At 33.4% G+C, this 21,559-nt stretch overlaps 2 protein-coding genes across 2 annotated transcripts in view; both read left to right on the forward strand.

Annotated features, from left to right (window-relative positions):
- Window positions 1-21,559, forward strand: part of LOC140045063 (uncharacterized) — a 213,670-nt gene that overhangs the window by 35,223 nt on the left and 156,888 nt on the right. The gene's annotated exons all lie outside the window — the stretch shown is intronic.
- The window catches only part of LOC140044173 (uncharacterized), a 352,654-nt gene that overhangs the window by 1,070 nt on the left and 330,025 nt on the right, over window positions 1-21,559 (forward strand). Inside the window, exons 3-4 of the mRNA XM_072088650.1 lie at window positions 17,735-17,797; window positions 18,454-18,528. Of these exons, the coding sequence (XP_071944751.1) occupies window positions 17,735-17,797; window positions 18,454-18,528 (138 nt within the window). The remainder of the gene's footprint in view (window positions 1-17,734; window positions 17,798-18,453; window positions 18,529-21,559) is intronic.

Here is a 21,559-nt window from a genome sequence, read left to right on the forward strand (position 1 = left end):
AGCTCCGTCGGAAGGTTGTCCGTTGATGGTTAATGAATATAAAGAGCGATAGGATGATTTGGAAAATGGGAATGTATCGTATAAAATCAACTATAGCTCCTTCAGAAGCTTGTCCGTTGGTGGTTAATGAATAAAAGAGCGATAGGATAAATTATTATTTGCAAATATTTTTATGTTGCTTTTGTTTTTCCTTTCATTATTTTGCTCAGTTGTTTTATTGTTTTATTTTGGTTGCACCACTAACGACAGTGTGTGCCACTGATAAAAAAAGTGATGACCAATAAATAAATATGCCTCGGATGTCAATATAAATTTGTATTGTATTTGAAATAAATAAGAAGGTATTATAAATGCATATTATCATTTATTTATAGGTCAGCTGGTGCGTTTACAACCGTTAATCTATCCATATCTAGGAAGATATATACACCAGGCCTAGAGAACCAATTACGGTTATTTAAATAAACGCCAATTGAATAAGCAACCGCCCCCATCCCCTCTCCCACCCCCTCTCCTCATAAAACATCCCTTTTAATAAACGCCTCTTGACTCTTGAATGTAGTCTATTTCGAATATAGTGTATGGTTTAGGCTAATCGTAAGCTTGTTACGAACTAATCAGGGAGTTTACAACTCCCTGAACAATCAAGTTCTAATACTCTAAATTGCATATTTGTTTATGTAGGATGTACAAGGCAGGCAATGCAATTTATTTTAGAGTGATTTCATTTTGTATATGTTTTAAATTGTATCTTATTCTTATTGCTCTTATTCGCCAGTTTCATAATGTGTCTTTGTTTATGTTTTAATGTTTATCATATTATGGAAAAATAAATATTAGCAGTATCAGCACTTATTCTTTTTAATAACTATACCTACAGAAAACGTCGTTTATAAATGCTTTTGCTAAATAAGTAGAAAATACGAATTAGCAATTTACACCCCCGCTAAATACAGACTGGCACTTTAACAATGTGTGAAATATGGTGTTCCAAGTTAACTAGCCAGAGAAATAAATGGTAGGCCCAGTACTTACATCATTGTAAGATATCAACAAACTGGCCAGTTTTACCGTGACCATCTGCTGCCACCAAGCACTCGACATTCTACGCATACGATTACAGACTGTGCTTGTTGTTGGCAGAAGGGTCATCAGATCCCCTCCTGGAATTGACATTTGTTATAGTTTAGTTACCTACGAGTAAGTTATGTTGTAATTAATGAATAACAATAATTCTTCTCTTTAGTGCTATTTTCAGGCCCGTAGCCAGGGGGGGTTTTTATGGTTCGGGCGAACCCCCCCTTTACAGCGAACCCCCCTTAACCGACTGCAAACCCCCATCCCCGACATGCCCAATACCTCACCCTCATCTCCGAAAATCGTCCAAATACGTGCCCCACAGTACAAAAAGTTGTTCGTAAATTAAAGAATTCGTAAACTCGTTCGGAATAACTCATACAGTACCTTCTTCTCTGTATGAGCGTACTTCGAGTGATATAGTCTGTAAAGAGTTGCAAATGAATTGCCGATTTTAACCTGAAAAACAAATGTTTGGTCCCTGCATGTAACATGATATTGACGCGTCTCACAGCGAGCTGGGGGACGGACGAACGATTCGTACAAAGGACACCGCCAGACAACTGCGTACCAATTGTTTAGATCACTGGCAGTCAGGCAGCATGCATAAAGTATATAGCCTTCCGACATACATCAGTATTTATGTGTGGCTATGAAGTATAATGTATCATAGAGGATTATAGTGAATATTAATATTTTACACTATAATATCTATGGTATCATGTACTGTATAGTTTACATTATGACATCCGATTATTTTTTTATAGACCACCAGCCGATACGTACTCAAATGTATCAATATCACCTATTTACATTGGCATATTTAATTTCCTCAACAAATTGCTGTAAATAAATATTATAGATAGAGCTATAATAAGAATTGCATTTGCCTTCACCCAGTGTGCTTTTTTCGGGGCTTCTCCTAGACGTACGTTCGCATTGAACTTGAAAGCAAAACAAAATATCGAGTAAATGATCAAACAATCGGCGGTTCCGCACAGAGCACGCGCATCTAACATACGGCAACAAATGTTATCGTTAGTCCACGAGTCCAAGTACGATCGTTTTGCTCATTGGTAGCATGCTGCATGAGAGTGTCTTTTCCGGCCATCTAGGGGTGTTGCTTCGTCTCAGGCCCAACCCCAGTGGGGGGGGGGTAGGTATTGGGGTGGGGGTGACCCAAATACTTAGTGTGCAAACCCCCCCCCCCCCCCCTTGACAGATCCTGGCTACGGCCCTGATTTTAAAACGTTGGGAAGAATATTAATGCTGCCTGTCTATTTAACTTAAAATCAAGAAATGTCATTGTGTCGCGACAGTTTTTTTAAATACATTTATCTTGTACATTAAAACTAGTATCCAGTTGTGATTGATTCTTGCTATACAGCTGCAATATCAATAATTTGTAGTGCTGGTTTTTCTATCTTAAACTTATATAAACCACAATGTATTCTTGCTAGTAACAATACTCATAAACATAAAGTTATAAAAAGTACAAGAACATTGTTAACGATATTTTTTCGTAACAAATAAATTGATCTGGTAGGCTTACAAGCAAAAAACGGAAGTTTGATAAATGCAAGCATTCATTGTTCTGCTTTACACACCTTGAGAAAAATAATGCAATCGTGAATAACAAAACAAAATAACAACTCCCTGAACAAACAGTGATACAGAAACTGGCGGTGCTTGTTTTCTCTTTAAGTTTTAAATAGCACAGTGTATCATTGCTCCAATATGAATAATATAAAGAAGTTATACAAAGTACAATAACAGGCCTCTCATTGTTACCAATCTCTTCTCCAATAAACAAATCTTTCTAGTACCGGCAAATCGGAAGTGTGGTAATTGTAAAAGAACAAAATGAAACAAATTTAAGCTCCAAATATTATTTGTTTTACAGCTTTATATAAGGCAGCTTTAAAAGTTCAATAATATTTACTGATTTATTTTGTTTTATAAATACTAGTAATTCGCAGAAAAAAGCGCAGCTTAAAAGAAAAATGAAACAAGTTCTGATGAGTATAGGCCTATTGTTATACCGATAAGGAAGTACAGTAGACCTACAATAATAATAGTCAATAAATTTTATTTGGAAATTGCACCTTTACACAGTAAGTGGTGCATCCATATTAAACACAATTAACATAAAATAACGGATACGGATACTTAAGCTAATTTACAAAGTTAAAAGATTAAAAAAAAAAATAATAAATATATAATTAAATAAATAAAAAAAAAATAAAAAATTAGTACTATATACTGTGGCAATATTTGTCTGACATGAGCTGATACATCATTTTAGTTAAATATATTTATATATGCATAAAGAGGAAGTAGTTACAAAAATAATTGTTGATGATGCTATTAAAATTGTAATGATAGATAATATTGAAGTTGTTTCTTATACAGTATAGTAATAACAATAATAAATAATGATACAAAATGAAATATATAAAAAAAAAAAAAAAAAAAAAAAATACATTCACATAACGTCATAAGTTACTATGAAAAAAAAAATCTTAACTATACTATACTTAACTTAAAGTAAAGTAAATATATTTAATGTAAGGTATAGCATGTTAATCATTACATTTACAGTTATACATTAGTAGTACCAGACTGGTATTTAAATATTTTACATTTTGGTACGTGAAGCCCATGCTTGTTTTAAATAGCTTTTGCAAAACATGTCAAATATTTCATTTACTTTATTAACAATTGCTGGTTGCGCCCCAGTAGGAAGGCTAGTGTCACTTCCTAGTGTTAGTTTTAGTTTTAATACTGGGTTACCTAGTAAGAAGTGCAACCAGAATGTATAGAGATTACTATTATGTAGGTTACGCTAAAGTTTACAATATTCCGTTAAGCGTAGATCATCAAAATATTTGCATTTGAACATAAAATGTATAATGTCTTCTTTATCATTTTTACATATAGGACATGTACCATCATTATCTTCTTCCCATATGGATTTCTTAAGGTTAAGTGCAAGTGTATTTGATCTTGCCTTAAATTTAAGACTTGCCCCTAAGAAATCTAATTTATCTAAAAGATACGGCTCTATATATGGTGTGGATTTAAGTGTGACATAATTCTTCAATGAAGTTTTTTTCTGGCTTGGTCAAAAATTTGGATACCATCAATATTTTAATTATATTTGTTGAAATGTTTACCCATTGATTGTTAGTATCTGTCGTTAATTTAAACCTGTGGCTCATTCCATACGAGTCTAGTGTATTTTGCATATGGTTGTACCATTTCCATTTGAAAGTAGACGTATGACCAATGAATAGCATTACACTAAAAGCCAATTTGGGCCATCAACTCATATCCATCTTTACTAAACGATTTAAGATATCAATTCGTTGCAAGAAAATATAACATCAATTAAATTGCTTGTCTTCGTTCGGCTGATCAAAACCTACTACTTGTTCCTAGAATTAACACCAAATCTTATGGACAAAGGTCGTTTATGTTCTCTGTTGCTTCTCTTTGGAATTCTCTCCCTCGTCATTTTACTCATTCAACTTCTATTGCTATTTTTTTTTAAGAACTTAAAACGCATCTTTTTAACATCAAATATAAGCGCCTTTGATTTTTACTTCGGTTTAGTTGATTCTGGCGCTATACAAATACCTAAATTATTATTATTATTATTATATTATTATTATTATTATTATTGTTAGTGTTAGTGTTATTATTATTATTATTATTATTATTATTATTATTACAGTTGATTGTACATTACAGGGATCAATTTGGCCGCGCCCTGGTTGGAAACTTTTATATTATGTACAATATTTAGGTTTTTTTTATTCATGCAGGTTTTTTTACAGAGCCTCACAATGTTATTTTATGTCCGTTCATTTTTTTTTTATTAAATCGAAAACAAAAGGGAATTAGAATTTTGAAAGTGTGCAATAAGCAATTATGTCCGATTTTCACTTATATTTTTAATATTATTTTTTATTAGTGTAGGTCTACTGTTCCACGCGTATATTTATATTATCAACCCATTGCCAAAAGTAAATAAACCCAGTGTACCAACAGATTTTAGGGCAGTTACAATTACGTCTAACGTTACCGTAAACGTTTAGAAAGATTGAATGTATCAAGACTCAAGGAAACATTTGTAATGTAGCCTAGATAAGAACCAATTTGCATCCAGAGCTCAACGATGCTGTTAATTCTTTTCTCCATAATATTTACCAACGCCTTGATCCAAACAAAGTTATGTAAATGGTCTATCTTTATCGATTTCCCCAGTTCATTTAACACTATTTTACCTCATATTTTAATTGAGAATGCGTCAATAAATGTCAGTACCCATTGTAGTAGGCCTACATTGTAGGAGATTGTTAATAGACAAAATTTCCGGTATAGAATAGGAAAGAAATTTACGCGAAAATATCTTTCAGAACAATTATTCATTGTTGCAAATATTTACGCCTCCATTCTATATATTATCCAACGATAATATATACTTTACAATTTAATTCTGAATGTAAATGTTGTTAATGGATGGCTATACTTGTTTGTGTTATTATTCATACATCTAGATTCGTGGTTGACTTTTTAATAGGTTTGACAATGCTATACAATTCATTTCATAATTCATAATTTTCGTCGATTTTAGCTTGTAATTTGTATTCATTAAACAATTTCATACATTCACAATTCTTGAAGATGAACAGGCAAAAAATGTACTTAGTATCTGTTACTGTACAATATTATTTTCAGATGTTTCCTTTATAAACCTCACTTCCTGAACAAGACCATTAAGTTTACAATTATGAACTATTTCTAATAAGGAAGTTCATCTTAAATGTGTTGAATTGGTGCAGGATAGGCATTTGTATCCTGTCTCAAGGTTGTCAGGTCAGGTTTTGTTCCATGTAAGTTTACAGTTGCTGCTACCATCGCGTCAAAGGGCGCGTTTATACAACACGCATTACACGCATATTCTACACGCCTACGAGAAGTGTGTTGTATAACAACAAAAGTTGTGTTTATGAACATTTAAAGTATCTGGATATGCCAGAGGTCTCTCCTGGACAAGGCTAAATCAAAATTCTCCCTACCGTTTACAGACTTCTAGTTATCCGGCTACTCATGGCCTTATTTTCAGCCTGATTTGCGTGATTATCTCATAAAATACATTGTTTAATCCAGCAAGGTCGCCTTCAACTTCCCTGAGGACAAGCCAACCCTCCAAATTTGCCGGGCTGAGGTTGGTCCGGATAACACAGGTGGTAGTACTCAAAAAAGTCATTAAGGGTCGTTAAGGCATGATTAATGACCCCAAAAGATGACAAGTTATCCGGATACTTGCTGTTTGTAAACGGGCCCATAGAGATTCCGTGTAATGAGATTTTAATTGCAAAAAAGGCTACTTGGCTGAATCCTAAAATTTGGTGGATTCCCGGTCGCCGTTACCGTGTTGGAAGTGTCCTCAGGGTATATTTTGACCTCTCGTTAAAACAGGTCGTAATATCAATCATGTCATGCGACGTTGCTAACAAGATTGGGCCCATTTATTGCTGCTTCGCTGCCAGCAATCATCCTCCTACCACGTCTTACGCCTAGCCATAAATCAGCATTAAATAAGCGGGTAAATCTTTATGGAATTCATTCAAAAGGAAAGCAATATGCTTAACATTGAATGTGAAAGATATAACAATAAAGAAACAAGTATAGAAAAATGGGTAGCTTTAAGAAATACTATTATGTTAATATAAATTCTAATTTGCTCGATTATCAAAAAAGGAATTCACTGTGATACGAGTTACAGGTGGTGCTGATCTGATTTAATTCGTTTTATATTGTATATAAATACATTGTATAATCCGGGTTGTAAAATTAAAACAAACAATTGAAAATCTCACAAATTCTTTATGTGTAAAATATTTTAAAACGAAGAACATTAATGAAAATAGGAGGCAATACGGAATTCATAAATGTAAAAAATGTTACTGATGAATTGTAACGACATTGGGAATTAATGAATGTGGATAAAAGTGGTGTTTGCGCCACAAAAGAGAAAAAAAAAGCTATCGATGGAATGGTGGGTACGAAATCCATGATAATTTAGTTACTTATCTAAAATAAATTCAACGGGAACCTGATTTTACAAGAGGACCTCTTATATGAGTTTGTGAGGACTCCGTTTATAGAGGACATCTTAATATCTGTCATGTTCTAAAGACTCCTTAATATCAGTTCAAATTGATCAGTTCTTTTCTAATGAAGAATCTGGGCAATTTACAATCAAGCAACAACACCACATAATTCTACGTGAATTCTGCTGTACGCGAGCTAGCCTTAATAATACCGCCTGATTACGGTATATAGGCCTACAGTATTAGCTTCAGAATAAATGACGACGTATTCTACAGATATTAAAACAAAATGAAAATATTAAATTGGCTTCGTCGAAATGTTGTACCTTGATAGACAGACCCCCAAGCAGACAGCCCACATTACTGTACAGACAATCTGCACTGCAGCACAATCTATTGGTTTTAACTGTACACGCGGTGATTCAACTAAAAGTAGTAAAAACATTTTGGCACACAAGGCGTATCATATAATTTGCGGACCATGACCGAAGCACTTCCGCTTCGATCTATTCGACGAAAATCAAAAAAGGATAACTATTTTCTGCTTTATATTTAATTTAATGTAATAGCTTGATCTAATAACAGGCGTAACAACACAGAATACATATTGTAGTTTAATACTGGCTTAAATATGTTTGTTTTATATAAACTGTATTTTACAAAATTACAATAGAACTTCATTTTGCAATAGTACCTAATTTGGCGCCTTAGACGCCAAATTAAGTGCGGTACCTCATTTGGCAGTGGTACCTCATTTGGCGTGACAGGGCCAACTCGTATTGGTAGTAGGCCTCTATCATTTCCCACTCCAAACAGAAGAAAAAATAACATCGCAAAAATGGCATCTTCTTCCATAGTGTATAGATGAAACAATGAAACCCTTAAAATAACTTTTATTAAATGAACCGAGAACAAAATTAACACAATGCAAACGTGAACGAATACAATAATGAAAATGGTAAAAACCGCGCGAATACATCGGACAGCGAGGAGGCGACGATGATTGTTGACAACTCCGCCAATTCAAGCGATCAACGATTTGACCTTTTATCCTAGCATGCACTGCGTGTTGATGAAACTTCCGGTACAACACGGTATTTCTATTACACGCATATTCTACACGCCTACGAAAAGTGTGTTGTATAACAACAAAGAGATTCCGTGTAATGAGATTTTAATTGCAAAAAAGGCTACTTGGCTGAATCCTAAAATTTGGTGGATTCCCGGTCGCCGTTACCGTGTTGGAAGTGTCCTCAGGGTATATTTTGACCTCTCGTTAAAACAGGTCGTAATATCAATTATTGCTAACAAGATTGGGGCCATTTATTGCTGCTTCGCTGCAAGCAATCATCCTCCTACCACGTCTTACGCCTAGCCTAGTGGGGCCAACTCGTAGTGGTAGTAGGCCTCTATCGTTTCCCACTCCAAACAGAATAAAAAAAATAACATCGCAAAAATGGCATCTTCTTCCATAGTGTATAGATGAAACAATGAAACCCTTAAAAATAACTTTTATTAATTTAAATGAACCGAGAACAAAATAAATAAACAACAATGCAAACGTGAACGAATACAATATAATGAAAATGGTAAAAACCGCGCGAATACATCGGACAGCGCGAGGAGGCGACGATGATTGTTGACAACTCAGCCAATTCAAGCGCGATCAACGATTTGACCTTTTATCCTAGCATGCACTGCGTGTTGATGAAACTTCCGGTATAACACGGTATCGTGATTTCTAGTATAACAGCAAACGTTAAGGTGGGTTGACCTCGGTCCGAACAACACGCTAAAAATTAAAGCCGTGTTCAAATTTAGGGTGTTGTATAAACACGACCTAGTACAACATGCAGCAAACGTTAAGGTGGGTTGACCTCGGTCCAACAACACGCTAAAAATTAAAGCCATGTTCAAATTAAGGGTGTTGTATAAACACGACCTTCAAGTCAGAGGCTATAATTAGCGGATATTATCCTGTCTCAAGATTGTTCAAGTCAAGTTTAGTTCTATGTAAGTTTAAGTTTACAGTTGCTGCTACCATCGCGTTATTAGTGGATATTATCCTGTCTCAAGATTGTTCAAGTCAAGTTTAGGCCTAGTTCTATGTAAGTTTACAGTTGCTGCTACCATCTCGTCCAAGTCAGAGGTTATTAGCGGATATTATCCTGTCTCAAGATTGTTCAAGTCAAGTTTAGTTCTATGTAAGTTTACAGTGTTATTCAAGTTTACAAACGCTACCCAGGCTACTTTCAAATACAATTATTTGGATTTAATCGGTTTACTTTATAGTGATTTTATGTTCAATTGGTTAGCAGATAAAAGGTATGTTATTTCTACATTATATTACTCTATATGTTTAGAACGAGATTATTCACACTTCTACTAGTTCATTCGGCGTGAGTAGCAACAAATTGACGACAATCATCACCCCTAAGTTGAAACATTGAATCAAATATCAACAAAATATACAATTGTGTTTATTTGCATGGTATCGCACACGTCATTGTCTTACAACAATTAAATAATTTTAGGGTGGGACAGTACCTAATTATAACATTCGTATCGAGCAACCGACCAGTGATTTAGTATTATAGGTCGTAACAGCCGTCCCAACCGATCTTAGTCAGTTATAAACATTTTGAAAATAATTGAAAATCTAAACTTATACAATGTACCACAAATAACATTTTGTTGCCATAGGCCTAATTACAAGAACAGTTCTAATATTCCAATAACCGGGCCACCAGGACGAGAAAGCTTGACTGACACTTATTAAGCATGTGTGAATATTGTATGAATAAATATTGCAATAGAACTATACTGTATGTATGTATGCATCTACGGTGTCTCTTATTAAGCATGTGTGAATATTGTATGAATAAATATTACAATAGAACTAGCCTAGTATTAGTCCAGTAAAGATAAGTCAAAAATAGGGTGAACCTAGAACAAATTGCAACATAATTTTTTTTTTTTGTCTGGTAAATATGGTTCAAATGAATATCATATCCAAAGTTTACCAAAATCGGACATCGGGAAGTGGGTTAATTAGCATAAATTCAAAATGGCCGCCATTTGCTATTTTGAAGCCTCATATCTCTCTAACGGTTGGATTTAGACCACCTAAGTGCATTACGAGTAGATATAAATGTGATATTAAACATTCTAATTAGCATATTTAAATTTCCATATGACGTACTTATGACGTCATATGGTAGTTGTGACGTCATATATTATGTTATAAACTGTTTAAATGACATTATACTATTCGAACAATTTAGGGACTGCAAGAAAACATGTTTCTTGACATTCTCCTTGTTAAAATGAACATTATTTCCAAAGTTTACCAAAATCAGACGTCAGGAAGTGGGTTAATTAGCATACATTCAAAATGGCCGCTATTTATCATACCATTTTGAAGCTCCATATCTCCTTAACGCCTGGTTTTAGACCACCTAAGTGCATTGAGAGTAGATATAAATGTGATATTAAACTTTATAATTAGCATATTTAAATTGCCATATAACGTACCTATGATGTCATATCTCAATTGGCATTATTCTAAGGGGAAAATATAGAAACCGAAAGGAAAAAAATGTTTTTAATCTCATGAAAATAGTAGAACATTTACCACATCCAGGTTAAGATCATGGATATCAGAAGTTATTCGGCCACCCTTCACAACATGCAATAGAACATTCCAGTTAATTTTCTGCAACTGCAACTTTTTATAACTGCATATATATCTCATATATCTCATATATATTAAAAAAAATAGGATTCTTAATTAAGTAATGAGTCTGGGATTTAATAATTCGACCCCATCCTAAATATGGAGTTGGATCACAGTAAGTTTCCAATCCAAAGTACATACATAGAAAATGTAATGTTGGCGCCGTCAAAATACTTCCACCATACATGTAGGCACAGCAAGTCTACTTCATTGGCTTTTCTGATGTCTTTTTAAATTTTGGACCAATCAGTTCTTGCTTAGAATAGAATGCATCCCCTGTTTATTTGCAAGTGCAGAGCATTACAAAGATGTTGCAAATTTGCTCCTTAAGATGTTTTCTTTAAGTACCAATTATTCCCCGGACCTTGGGATTGGAAGGCAAACACCAACCTCCATGATACAGCTCCACTCCAATGGCTGTCAATGGTGAAAACATAACGGCACACAACATAACATAAACATGCTTCGTAGTTTCTTTTCTCCAACTACAATTTGGTTTCTAATTACTCCTGTAAAAAATGTGCATTATGATGATTACGTCATTTTACAGACAAAGGAAACTTTATATTATGCGTTTTCATAAATAGGTGAATAAACATATACAGTACATATTTGTTTTTTTATTGACGAGGTTGTAATAGTAACTTCAGTAACTATTACAGTATATTTATTTGTTATACGACACAAGTCAAGTGTATCTGATAGGTAGGCCTACGTGCATTTATTCGAAAAAATAAGTCTAGATAGATCACTTAGGCGTCTGAAATCACGGCCCAACAAATCATGGCCCATGACATCAATTCGATCTAGTTTTGTTCACACAAATGTTTCCAGGAATTTTAACACCGCAACCAATGATTAGCCCTAAATTTAGTAAACTGTATGATAATCCTTAACTTAATAAGAGGTAGGCTACAGTTTAATTTGTTACTAAATAAGAGCTAGCGTTTCCGCCGATCGCAGAATATCTTACTGTATTTATTTAGTGTGGTTCTTATACTGTATAAATACAATCAACTTTATTACTGCGGTTTCATCACCACCATCCCGTGCCGCCCAATCCACATCAATTAATTGTTCTTTATGGTATGCAGTATTCGTTATTTTGTCTTTATTTCTGAATACCCCAATTAAGGGGACATTTCCGTTTTTGTTTAGTGTCCCAATGTCCCCGTGAGTTCTATTGTATTCGAGAACACTGGATGCACATCTGAGTCATAGAAAACTTTCTGAATGCTTTAAAAGAAGAAGAAAGTGCTCTTGTTGAAACTTTTAAGAAGTCTACGAAAATTAATATGACGGATAGATTACAATTTGATGAAGCTACTGTTGGATACAGTATGTATGTAAAGACAAACTTAAACCTGAACAAATACATTGTCAAAAATGTGAGAAGGAAGATAAAAAATACATATCAATTTTATCCTATAAGTTTAGTGCAATTTATTTCAGTGCACAAACTGCAGTGTTCGCGGCTTTCACGCTACAGTAATTTCACTGCAGACTTCTTACGCAGTTGTTTACCGCTTGAAAATTTGGACGCTTACATTATTGATAGGATAGTCACATTATAGCGGTGTCATGAACACGGGATCAGATAATTCAAACACAAGTTTAATAGTAGAGTAAAGCAATGTTAATGCATATACTGTACAAATGGTAAATATGTGATAACCGTTGTTACACAAAACCCTATGTGCACTACTTGTGTTACGATTACACAATCTGATAAAATGAAAGTTACCAGGCATGTGTGTAAACCGTGTGGATCTGTCTCGCTGCGTTAGTCAAATTTCCATGGACACCCAATTATTTTTCCAATTAAATATCATGTTTTGTTTAATTATATAAAACAAAATTAGACTTTTTAGTTTCCTCAATATTTGGACTTTAAAATGATATGTGATTTTAAATGTATAATTAGATGTGATGTTTGTATAGCCAATAGAAGACCTGCTAGTCCCTCTCGACGGCGGACACGCAATATAATTTTTTTTTAAGTGCATGGACTCTACGCGTCGAAGTATGGGTGGATACACTGTAAAAGGTAGCAAAACTGTGATTTCCGACGAGATAACACATATTTAAGTGATGTGATTTATGAAATAATATGAAGCTTTCATTTCTACACATTTTACCGTTAAGATAAAACAAGTATACAGAGAAAATTTATATTACAGAGCTGAAACGATATAAAGAACATTCAGTATTATAAATTGAGATTCAATATAATAATAATAATAATGATAAGATGTTTTGTTTAATTCTTTGATAAAATTGTATAGTTTTAAATTGATAAAGAAAGACATTTTGAACATAATGCTTTCAAGATTTACATGAATTATATGATAAAATAACAAACTAATATACATTGCAAAACTAAACCCAAACCAAGTATGGACATACGCCCTCGTTGCTAGCCAGGTTTATTAGCTAGCACCAGTTGTGTCTCGGTCATCCCGGACACGAACTTTGAATCCTCTGAATAAAAACAGTACTAGTAAAATGTTTGGAATAATAGTGCAATTTCCGGACAGATTCCATAATTCCCAAAATTTGTCAGCATTAGCCTGAACCATGTAGGTGGGCTAATTTAAATTTACCAGTAGATCATTACCAAACTAGCCCTTGATCCCCACAATGGCTCTCTGTATTAAACTACAAAATGATATCTTAAACCAGTCCATTGACAATGAAAAGACAAATCTGATAACTTAAATCTAGGTCTATATATTATATAGACCTAGATTTTTTGTAAAAATAAATACTATTACTATACAGACCTATTGCGAAAAAAAAAATTGATTCTAATAAATTTAGCGGCCTGTTTTAAATCCCAACATGCATCGCGTGCAAATTGATATTCCATATTGTGAGGTGATGATTGGTCACATGAAAAGGTAAACAAATAAAAGAACCGTAACTTTTCAGCTAAAATACCTGGTCTTGCTTACAAAACTAAGCCCAACTAAGCTAGATCTAGAAACGTCTAGCACTTTCGAAGCGAGCTACTTAGGGAGTGCATTAATTTTCTCTTCTATATATAAATTTACGTAAGGGCAAAATTCGGTAAATCGCGCCTTACTTTTAGAATTTTTACTCGATGGTATGTAAAGTTGGTTCGTACTTTCGGTACTGATTTTAACCACCTGATGTAACCCTGTTTACTAATTAAATTACTGTAAGTTAGATAATTACTAGTTATTGACGATTAAAACGAATTTAGGTTCAACGATTTGCCCCAGATAGGGGTGTTTTCCGATCGTGGTATACACTGTCTAATGGATGTCCGTCTTGAAAAATACCCGCCACAAAAATGCGAGGAGGCTTCGCATTTTCCTATCTCCTCCTACGATAATTGTTTTTAATAGCTGAAAACCGGTTGAACAGCTCGAGTACAGTATCATAATGTTGAAGACATGCCGATTTTCTTAAAAAAATACTATTTTGATAGATTTAAAATACGTTTATACAAATGTATTGATTTGCGATGAATGGAACATTCCAATCTCTGTGTCGTTCCACAAGTGTCTATTCCCTCAGGCGTCGTAAAGGAAAGTACTGTATACTCATAACAGAAATTCGATCCATTTTTTTTTTCAATCTGTGCTGCAGAGGTTGGATATAATTTTTTTTAAACGGATAATGAGCTAGCGTTTTCAGTCGCCGTAATTTAATATTTCTTACCGATTAAATCGAATTTATGATTTGCCCCGAATAGAGGTGGTTTTCACAAATTGTTTAACATTATAATATAAACATACGTCGTAGTGTATCGTTACATGTACTGTACTATTTCAATCGACTACGACGGTGATAGTTTCAACAAAGTATTACATCGCAATATTTTACTGTGTTTAGTGGTATATTATTTGTAAAACATGTTAATTAATATTTCGTTACAAAATAAAGAATATATTTAAAAATTGTTCCTCTTTGCACCCATCTTCTTCCCCATCTCTCAACCATAATGTTACATACAAAACACAAATTAAGTTTGTTTAAATTTGACTTAAACAATTGGTCTCATTTTGTGACAACTTTCTCTTTCGAAAGTAATTCCCAGTGTGCTAATTTTAGTTGAGTACATAAATCACAGTGTCTATTTAATCGTTCCTGTAAACGACATATATTATTGTCCTGCATTATTGTACATTTGAAATCGCCAGTTTTTTAACGCTGAAATTACTGTGTATTCGTGAACCATCTGTGGGCACGACCTAGATGATATCATCTACCATCTAGTTTATCATAATTAACCATAAAATGCACATTTAATGTTTTTAAAGTTATATATTTTTTTACAAAACGGCAACAATTGCAGATCTAGTGTCTTTAACCAATATTAAAACTGATGTTGTAATTTCTTTAATTAAGTCGTAGATTGTATACCTTCCAAAACTCCTAGGCGTCGGAATCATTTTTTGTTAGGTCGTTTTCTGACTTAGTGTATTAATTATTATTATCAAGCAAAGTAAGAATGCAGTGGCACACCCTCCGCATCTCATTCGTAACGATTCTTACAAAGGACAGCGCTAATCAACCGCCATACCCCTATTGTTTAGCTGACAGTCAGTAAGCATAAATAAAAGTTAGATGTTAGTTAGTCACATGTGTTTATTGGAGGGGAAAAGTATGATCGTTTTGCTCATTGGTAGCATGCTACTGTACATATGAGAGTGTCTTTTCCTGCAAATTAGAGGTGCCATTTATCATGAATTTTATGTGCGAGAGTACCATTGCCAGCCATCTAGGGCGTCATTTAACGTTTTAAGTTCGCTTCGGCACGTCACAGGTCCTGTCGACGGCTAACTTGCGCGAAGCGCCCTGTTGTGACGGAAAATTGGGAAAATGTCACCCTTTAGTAGGCTAGTACCCCAACTCATCCCCAACCAAGGTAGGGCTGAGTTGGTGTGAACTCTTTACAGTTGCGACCTCCCCACCCCCCTTTCACAAAATCCTCGATCCCCCCTGGAATGCATTAATTTATTTATTAATAGTAAAAGCCCAAGTTGTTTTCGAAATGCTTATTGGCTGATTCAGCAGCTGGTTATTTAATGTATACGTTAGTTTTACTTTGTTGTTTGTAGGTATAGTAATCATTTTGACATACTGTATATCATTTATTTCAATGGGTACATACACCACAACTTCATTAACTGTATTAATAGTTCATAGTACACAACTGTATTAATAATTCATATGATCATTTTCTTTGGTTTTGCCTGTAAACATTCAGTTGGTTTGGTTTTGTCTTGTCTCTGATTATTAACTACTAATGCCTTGTTTAATAATGGATTTATTCAATACCTAATTACATAGAGTAAGAAAATTACTGTTACCATCTTTTCTAATTTTATAATTGCATATACTGTATTTGGTTTTATAGTCAAACCTGTTTCAAGATCATTATTCATCATGCATACAGATTTACGAAATGTAAAATTGTTTTAATAAAAATGCTAAAGTAATTTTTGTGTATTTCTTGAAACACATAAAACGGTTATGTTTTTTAAAGAAACCTATGTTGGATCGCATTGTACTTTATTTCCTTGCACCTGTTTTTAACTGTATATGAGACAGTATGCGTTTGTAGTTCTAATCAACTATATGATAAAACAAGGACAACCTATGGTGTAAATTTTACAGAATATATTGAATTGCCCTGGTTATCAGATAAAAGTGTTATCTTTTGTACAACAATTTGCATTCAGGTATTAATATAGAAAAAGCATTATATATTTTAGATTTGTTTGTATTTCAGCATTACCTACTTGTAGAGCTAGAATTAATATATTATTAATTGATAGATGAGGCATTGGTTGAGGAAAGTGTTGATAGATGAGACATTTATTTACTCAACATCATGTTCAGTACTTTTAGTCCTAGTACTGTATTTATATTGATTATTGTCAAAATTAGAGGAAGGGTTGAGTTTAAAGCCACAATCTGCAAATGATCCCAATGATTGTTGCTTCATTCTTTGCCATTGTGGTGGGCTGTCAAATTAGAGGAAGGGATAGTATTTAGGTTGAGTTTAAAGCCACAATCTACAGATGATCCCAATGATTGCTTCATTCTTTGCCATTGTGATGAGCTGTCAACATTAGAGGAAGGGATAGTATTTAGGTTGAGTTTAAAGCCACAATCTGCAAATGATCCCAATGATTGCTTCATTCTTTGCCATTGTGATGAGCTGTCAAATTAGAGGAAGGGATAGTATTTAGGTTGAGTTTAAAGCCACAATCTGCAGATGATCCCAATGATTGCTTCATTCTTTGCCATTGTGATGAGCTGTCAAATTAGAGGAAGGGATAGTATTTATGTTGAGTTTAAAGCCACAATCTGCAGATGATCCCAATGATTGCTTCATTCTTTGCCATTGTGATGAGCTGTCAAATTAGAGGAAGGGATAGTATTTAGGTTGAGTTTAAAGCCACAATCTGCAGATGATCCCAATGATTGCTTCATTCTTTGCCATTGTGATGAGCTGTCAACATTAGAGGAAGGGAAAGTATTTAGGTTGAGTTTAAAGCCACAATCTGCAAATGATCCCAATGATTGCTTCATTCTTTGCCATTGTGATGAGCTGTCACACACGTTTCTTTTATCATTAAGTATCTACCACTAGTATTCCAATAACTCATAATATTATCATCATGTTTTTATGTCTGTGAAAAGAAGCTGTGTATTTATTAATGCAGTTTACTTTAATATAATATATTTTTATTTGAATTGAAAAATTGTTTTTTTTATAACTTAAACAAGCATTATACATTGTTTTTGTATTTTCTTTCAGTTCAGCAATACAATGGATCTCCATGGAAGGCTGGTTAATCTTTGTGCAACAAATGGTCTTGAGGTAGGCAAGTTTACACTGTTTTAGGATAATAGCATTTAACCAGCAACAATTATAGCAATGCTATCACATTAACAACTTAATAAATTGTTCTATTAGCTTATGATATGGAAACAAAAGAGAACTAAAACAAGTAACTAAATAAATTAAATAGTGACAACAAATTACAGTATTACAATGAACAGAATAATCACTGTAGTGCTTCTATGCTGTTGGCTCATTTGATGTGATTGTTTTGATTTAATTATTTGAGTTTGACCAGCATAATACTGTACATCAACACATTAACATACAATACAACATAGAGATGAAAAATGCTGGTCAGGGGCAGCTTAAGAACAATACTTTGCTGTAAATCAACAAGTCAGCTACCCCTCATATAAAATTAAATATATAAAAATTAATTTAATACAAATTTTATTAAAATTTTTCTATAAAAAAATGTCTACAAAATTAATGTAAATACAAAATTTAAGACAAGAAGAAAAAAACTTATTTATTTGGGCAATCTAATATTATTATAATGATAATATTATAATATAATGGCTGTAATTTAATACAACAAGGAATGTATGTTATTGTCTATGTTTACTATAGTATATGTATTTTAATGAAAAATGTAACTGAATGCATATTGATCTATATGTTTTATTTCATAGATTGCAGGGAAAAAAACTGCTGAAGAAATTTGCCATTTCATTGTTAGCAACAATGCTGTCAACATCAAGAACCAGGTATACATCAATTTGTTTTCTTTTGTAATGAATTTGATAATACAACCTTAAATTACTTGACACTAATTAAAGTACATCAATAATTGTTCTCTGGTTGCATATTTGGAGTTAACATTCACACTCATTGTTAAAAGCATCATACTTTTTTTTTCTCAACATAATTGTTTCATCTCTTAAGCAGTTTTAGTGTTAAAATGTATATTGTGTGTTTATATCTTTTCTTAGCTGTATGTTAGATGGTTTGTATATTGTGCGTTTATATCTTATCTTAGCTGTATGTTAGATGGTTTGTATATTGTGTGTTTATATCTTATCTTAGCTGTATGTTAGATGGTTTGTATATTGTGTGTTTATATCTTATCTTAGCTGTATGTTAGATGGTTTGTCAATATAATTTAGTACATTAGTCTTTCAGTACAATTTGCTTAGACAATTTGATTGGCTAATACCGGATTTGAATAATGGCTTGGTAACTCAATCCCCTGTAATTGTAATTAATTTGAGAATCTGAACAATGATATAATTATTCATCTGTTGGACAAATAACTAAACAAACTTTTATTAACATAGAGTAGTAGAAATATATACTTTTCATTTATTAAACTCATCACTGAAAGAAAAATGCAAGGCACATTATGAGCCATTGTCTGTAAAAATCAAAGATTTGGTGGCAGATGTAAAAAAATGGATTTCTCTCAATTTTTTACCATGAATAGACATTTCAATAAAAAGCATATCTACAACATTCATTTTAATTTTTAGCCTCCGTTGCCATGACAACGGTCAATTATCCAAATTTTGATGTTTTTGCCATTTTTCACAGATTTTCTTTAGTGAAAAAGTACAAATTTGTATACTTATTTTAACCAAAAATACTTACAGTATACAGTTTTTGTTTATAGCATGGTAAACAACATGTATTGAGTTCCATTTAATGTAGAAAAAAAAATTAATTACAAAATGGAGTTTGGTTGATACCATTATTTTAAAAAGGGGTGTTTTTAAAAAATATTTTTTTTATAAAAGTATACCTCATAAACGTACCTATAACTTCCAAAGTGGTGTTTTTAAATCAATGAGGTTTTTTAATTTGCTAGTCAATAGGTTTGTCAACAATAATCACGGAAAAAACACTGGGGTAAATTTCGTACATAGGTTTTGTGTTGCCAGGAAAATACGAAAAATACAAAAAATATAACTAAATATCAACAAACAAAACACATGAAACACAATTTAAATATGGCTAATCCAATAATAAAATGTATATGTGGCTTGTCATAATGCTACTAGAGTCATACGAATAGTTTAGATAAAATAGGAGAATGTGTTGCCAGGTTTATTTCAATTAACACTTTGACTGCCAAACACGAAGATCTTCGTTTTTGGAAACACAACGCTTGACTGCCAAAAACGAAGATCTTCGTTTTTCGCGTTTTTTTACGAAATCCGGTAGATAGGTTAATTATTGGTATATACTATAAATATGAACACTATATTCGGTCTGGACCGTCAATATTTTACAATTTGAAAGTAACTAATCTGGTTACGAACGACTGTCAAAAGGGTACCTGTCGAAATAACAAACACCGCGCATCACAGTAGCGCGTAGAGCGATGGCTTGGCGCATTGTGTATCGGTCGCGCGCTAGGCTATGCCGCCGAAGCATTACAAAGGTTTTTGTCGATTGACATGTTTGTTTGTTATCTGAATAAAAAATAATGGAGTCATTTTCAATATGAAGTCTTTAATTTTATTATTGTATGTATACCCTAATTGTTTTGGTGTTTTACTGAAAGTGACCGAGTTTCACGCAACAAACTTGTTTTGAAATGGTATGGTTATTATCATCAGTTTACTATCTCCTAGGCCTAGGCTAGTAGTACTAGGCCTAGGCTAGGCTAGCCTAGCCCTAGTCGTAAAACGGTTCCGGACCAACTTTAGGCCTGGTTAACTAGGCCTGGTGTATTTACTATGTGGATTTTGGCGAAACATTGATGTAAGATTTATGATTTATAAAATGTAATACATTTTTCGATAGTGATAACTTGTTTTTATAGGCCTATCGGTGCCGTGTAAGTAACTTTTTCGTTGTTTGTTGATCTCACCGGGCGATATTTTCATATTGTGATGTCTTGCACAAAATCGCGATTATCTCGACTTTCTTGCGCGAAACTACGAAAAATTCAAAAAGTGGGTTACGTTCATTTTACTATTACGATTTACATATTGCGATTTAAAAATCGTTCTTGGTACCATTGTAAAGCTACAATCTTTATGATTATTTTAGTCTAAATTACATATAACATTACAAGTAGAGTCACCAGTCAAAATTGCTAAATTATAGCAGGTATCCTGCTATACTTTATTTGCACAAGTAATTAGCATTGTTTACATAATAGATTAATCAACTGATAACATGTGTACTACAAGTTTTTTCAGCATATCCTAACTTTTTTCAGAAACATATTTCATCACTTTAAACAAGATAAATGTGTTCAGAAGTATTTAAAACATACAAATTTATCTTTGATTTGTAAAAATCCATCAAATATAACGTATTTTGAAACTTAGAAAAGTATTTAATTTCCTTAGAGCCAAGACCTTAGAACACGAATGCTGTTCTGTCTGTTGTCTTCCCTCCACCTACCAGTGCAATGCTTGCCTGTATGCTTTGAATAGAAAACCGTTCAGGCGAAACGATCGACTTCCGGTAAAGTTTAGCAGGCTAACTCTCTCGTGACTACGGAGAGTTTGCGGACGCAAAGCTCCATTTCCTATTCTCCCAATGTAAAGTTTAGCAGGCTAACTCTCTCGTGACTCTGGAGAGTTTGCGGACGCAAAGCTCCATCCCTATTCTTCCAATGTAAAGTTTAGCAGGCTAACTCTCCTGACTCTGGAGAGTTTACAGACGCCAGCGCAAAGCTCCTTTCATAAAGTTTAGATTTGCTGGGGGACATGTGACATATGTATACTGTATTTTATTAATAATTCAGTAGAAGATAATTAATAGGAAACTTATATTTTAAAGATG

The sequence above is a fragment of the Antedon mediterranea genome, chromosome 3 (assembly GCF_964355755.1).
Source record: "Antedon mediterranea chromosome 3, ecAntMedi1.1, whole genome shotgun sequence".
Lineage (NCBI taxonomy): Eukaryota > Metazoa > Echinodermata > Crinoidea > Comatulida > Antedonidae > Antedon > Antedon mediterranea.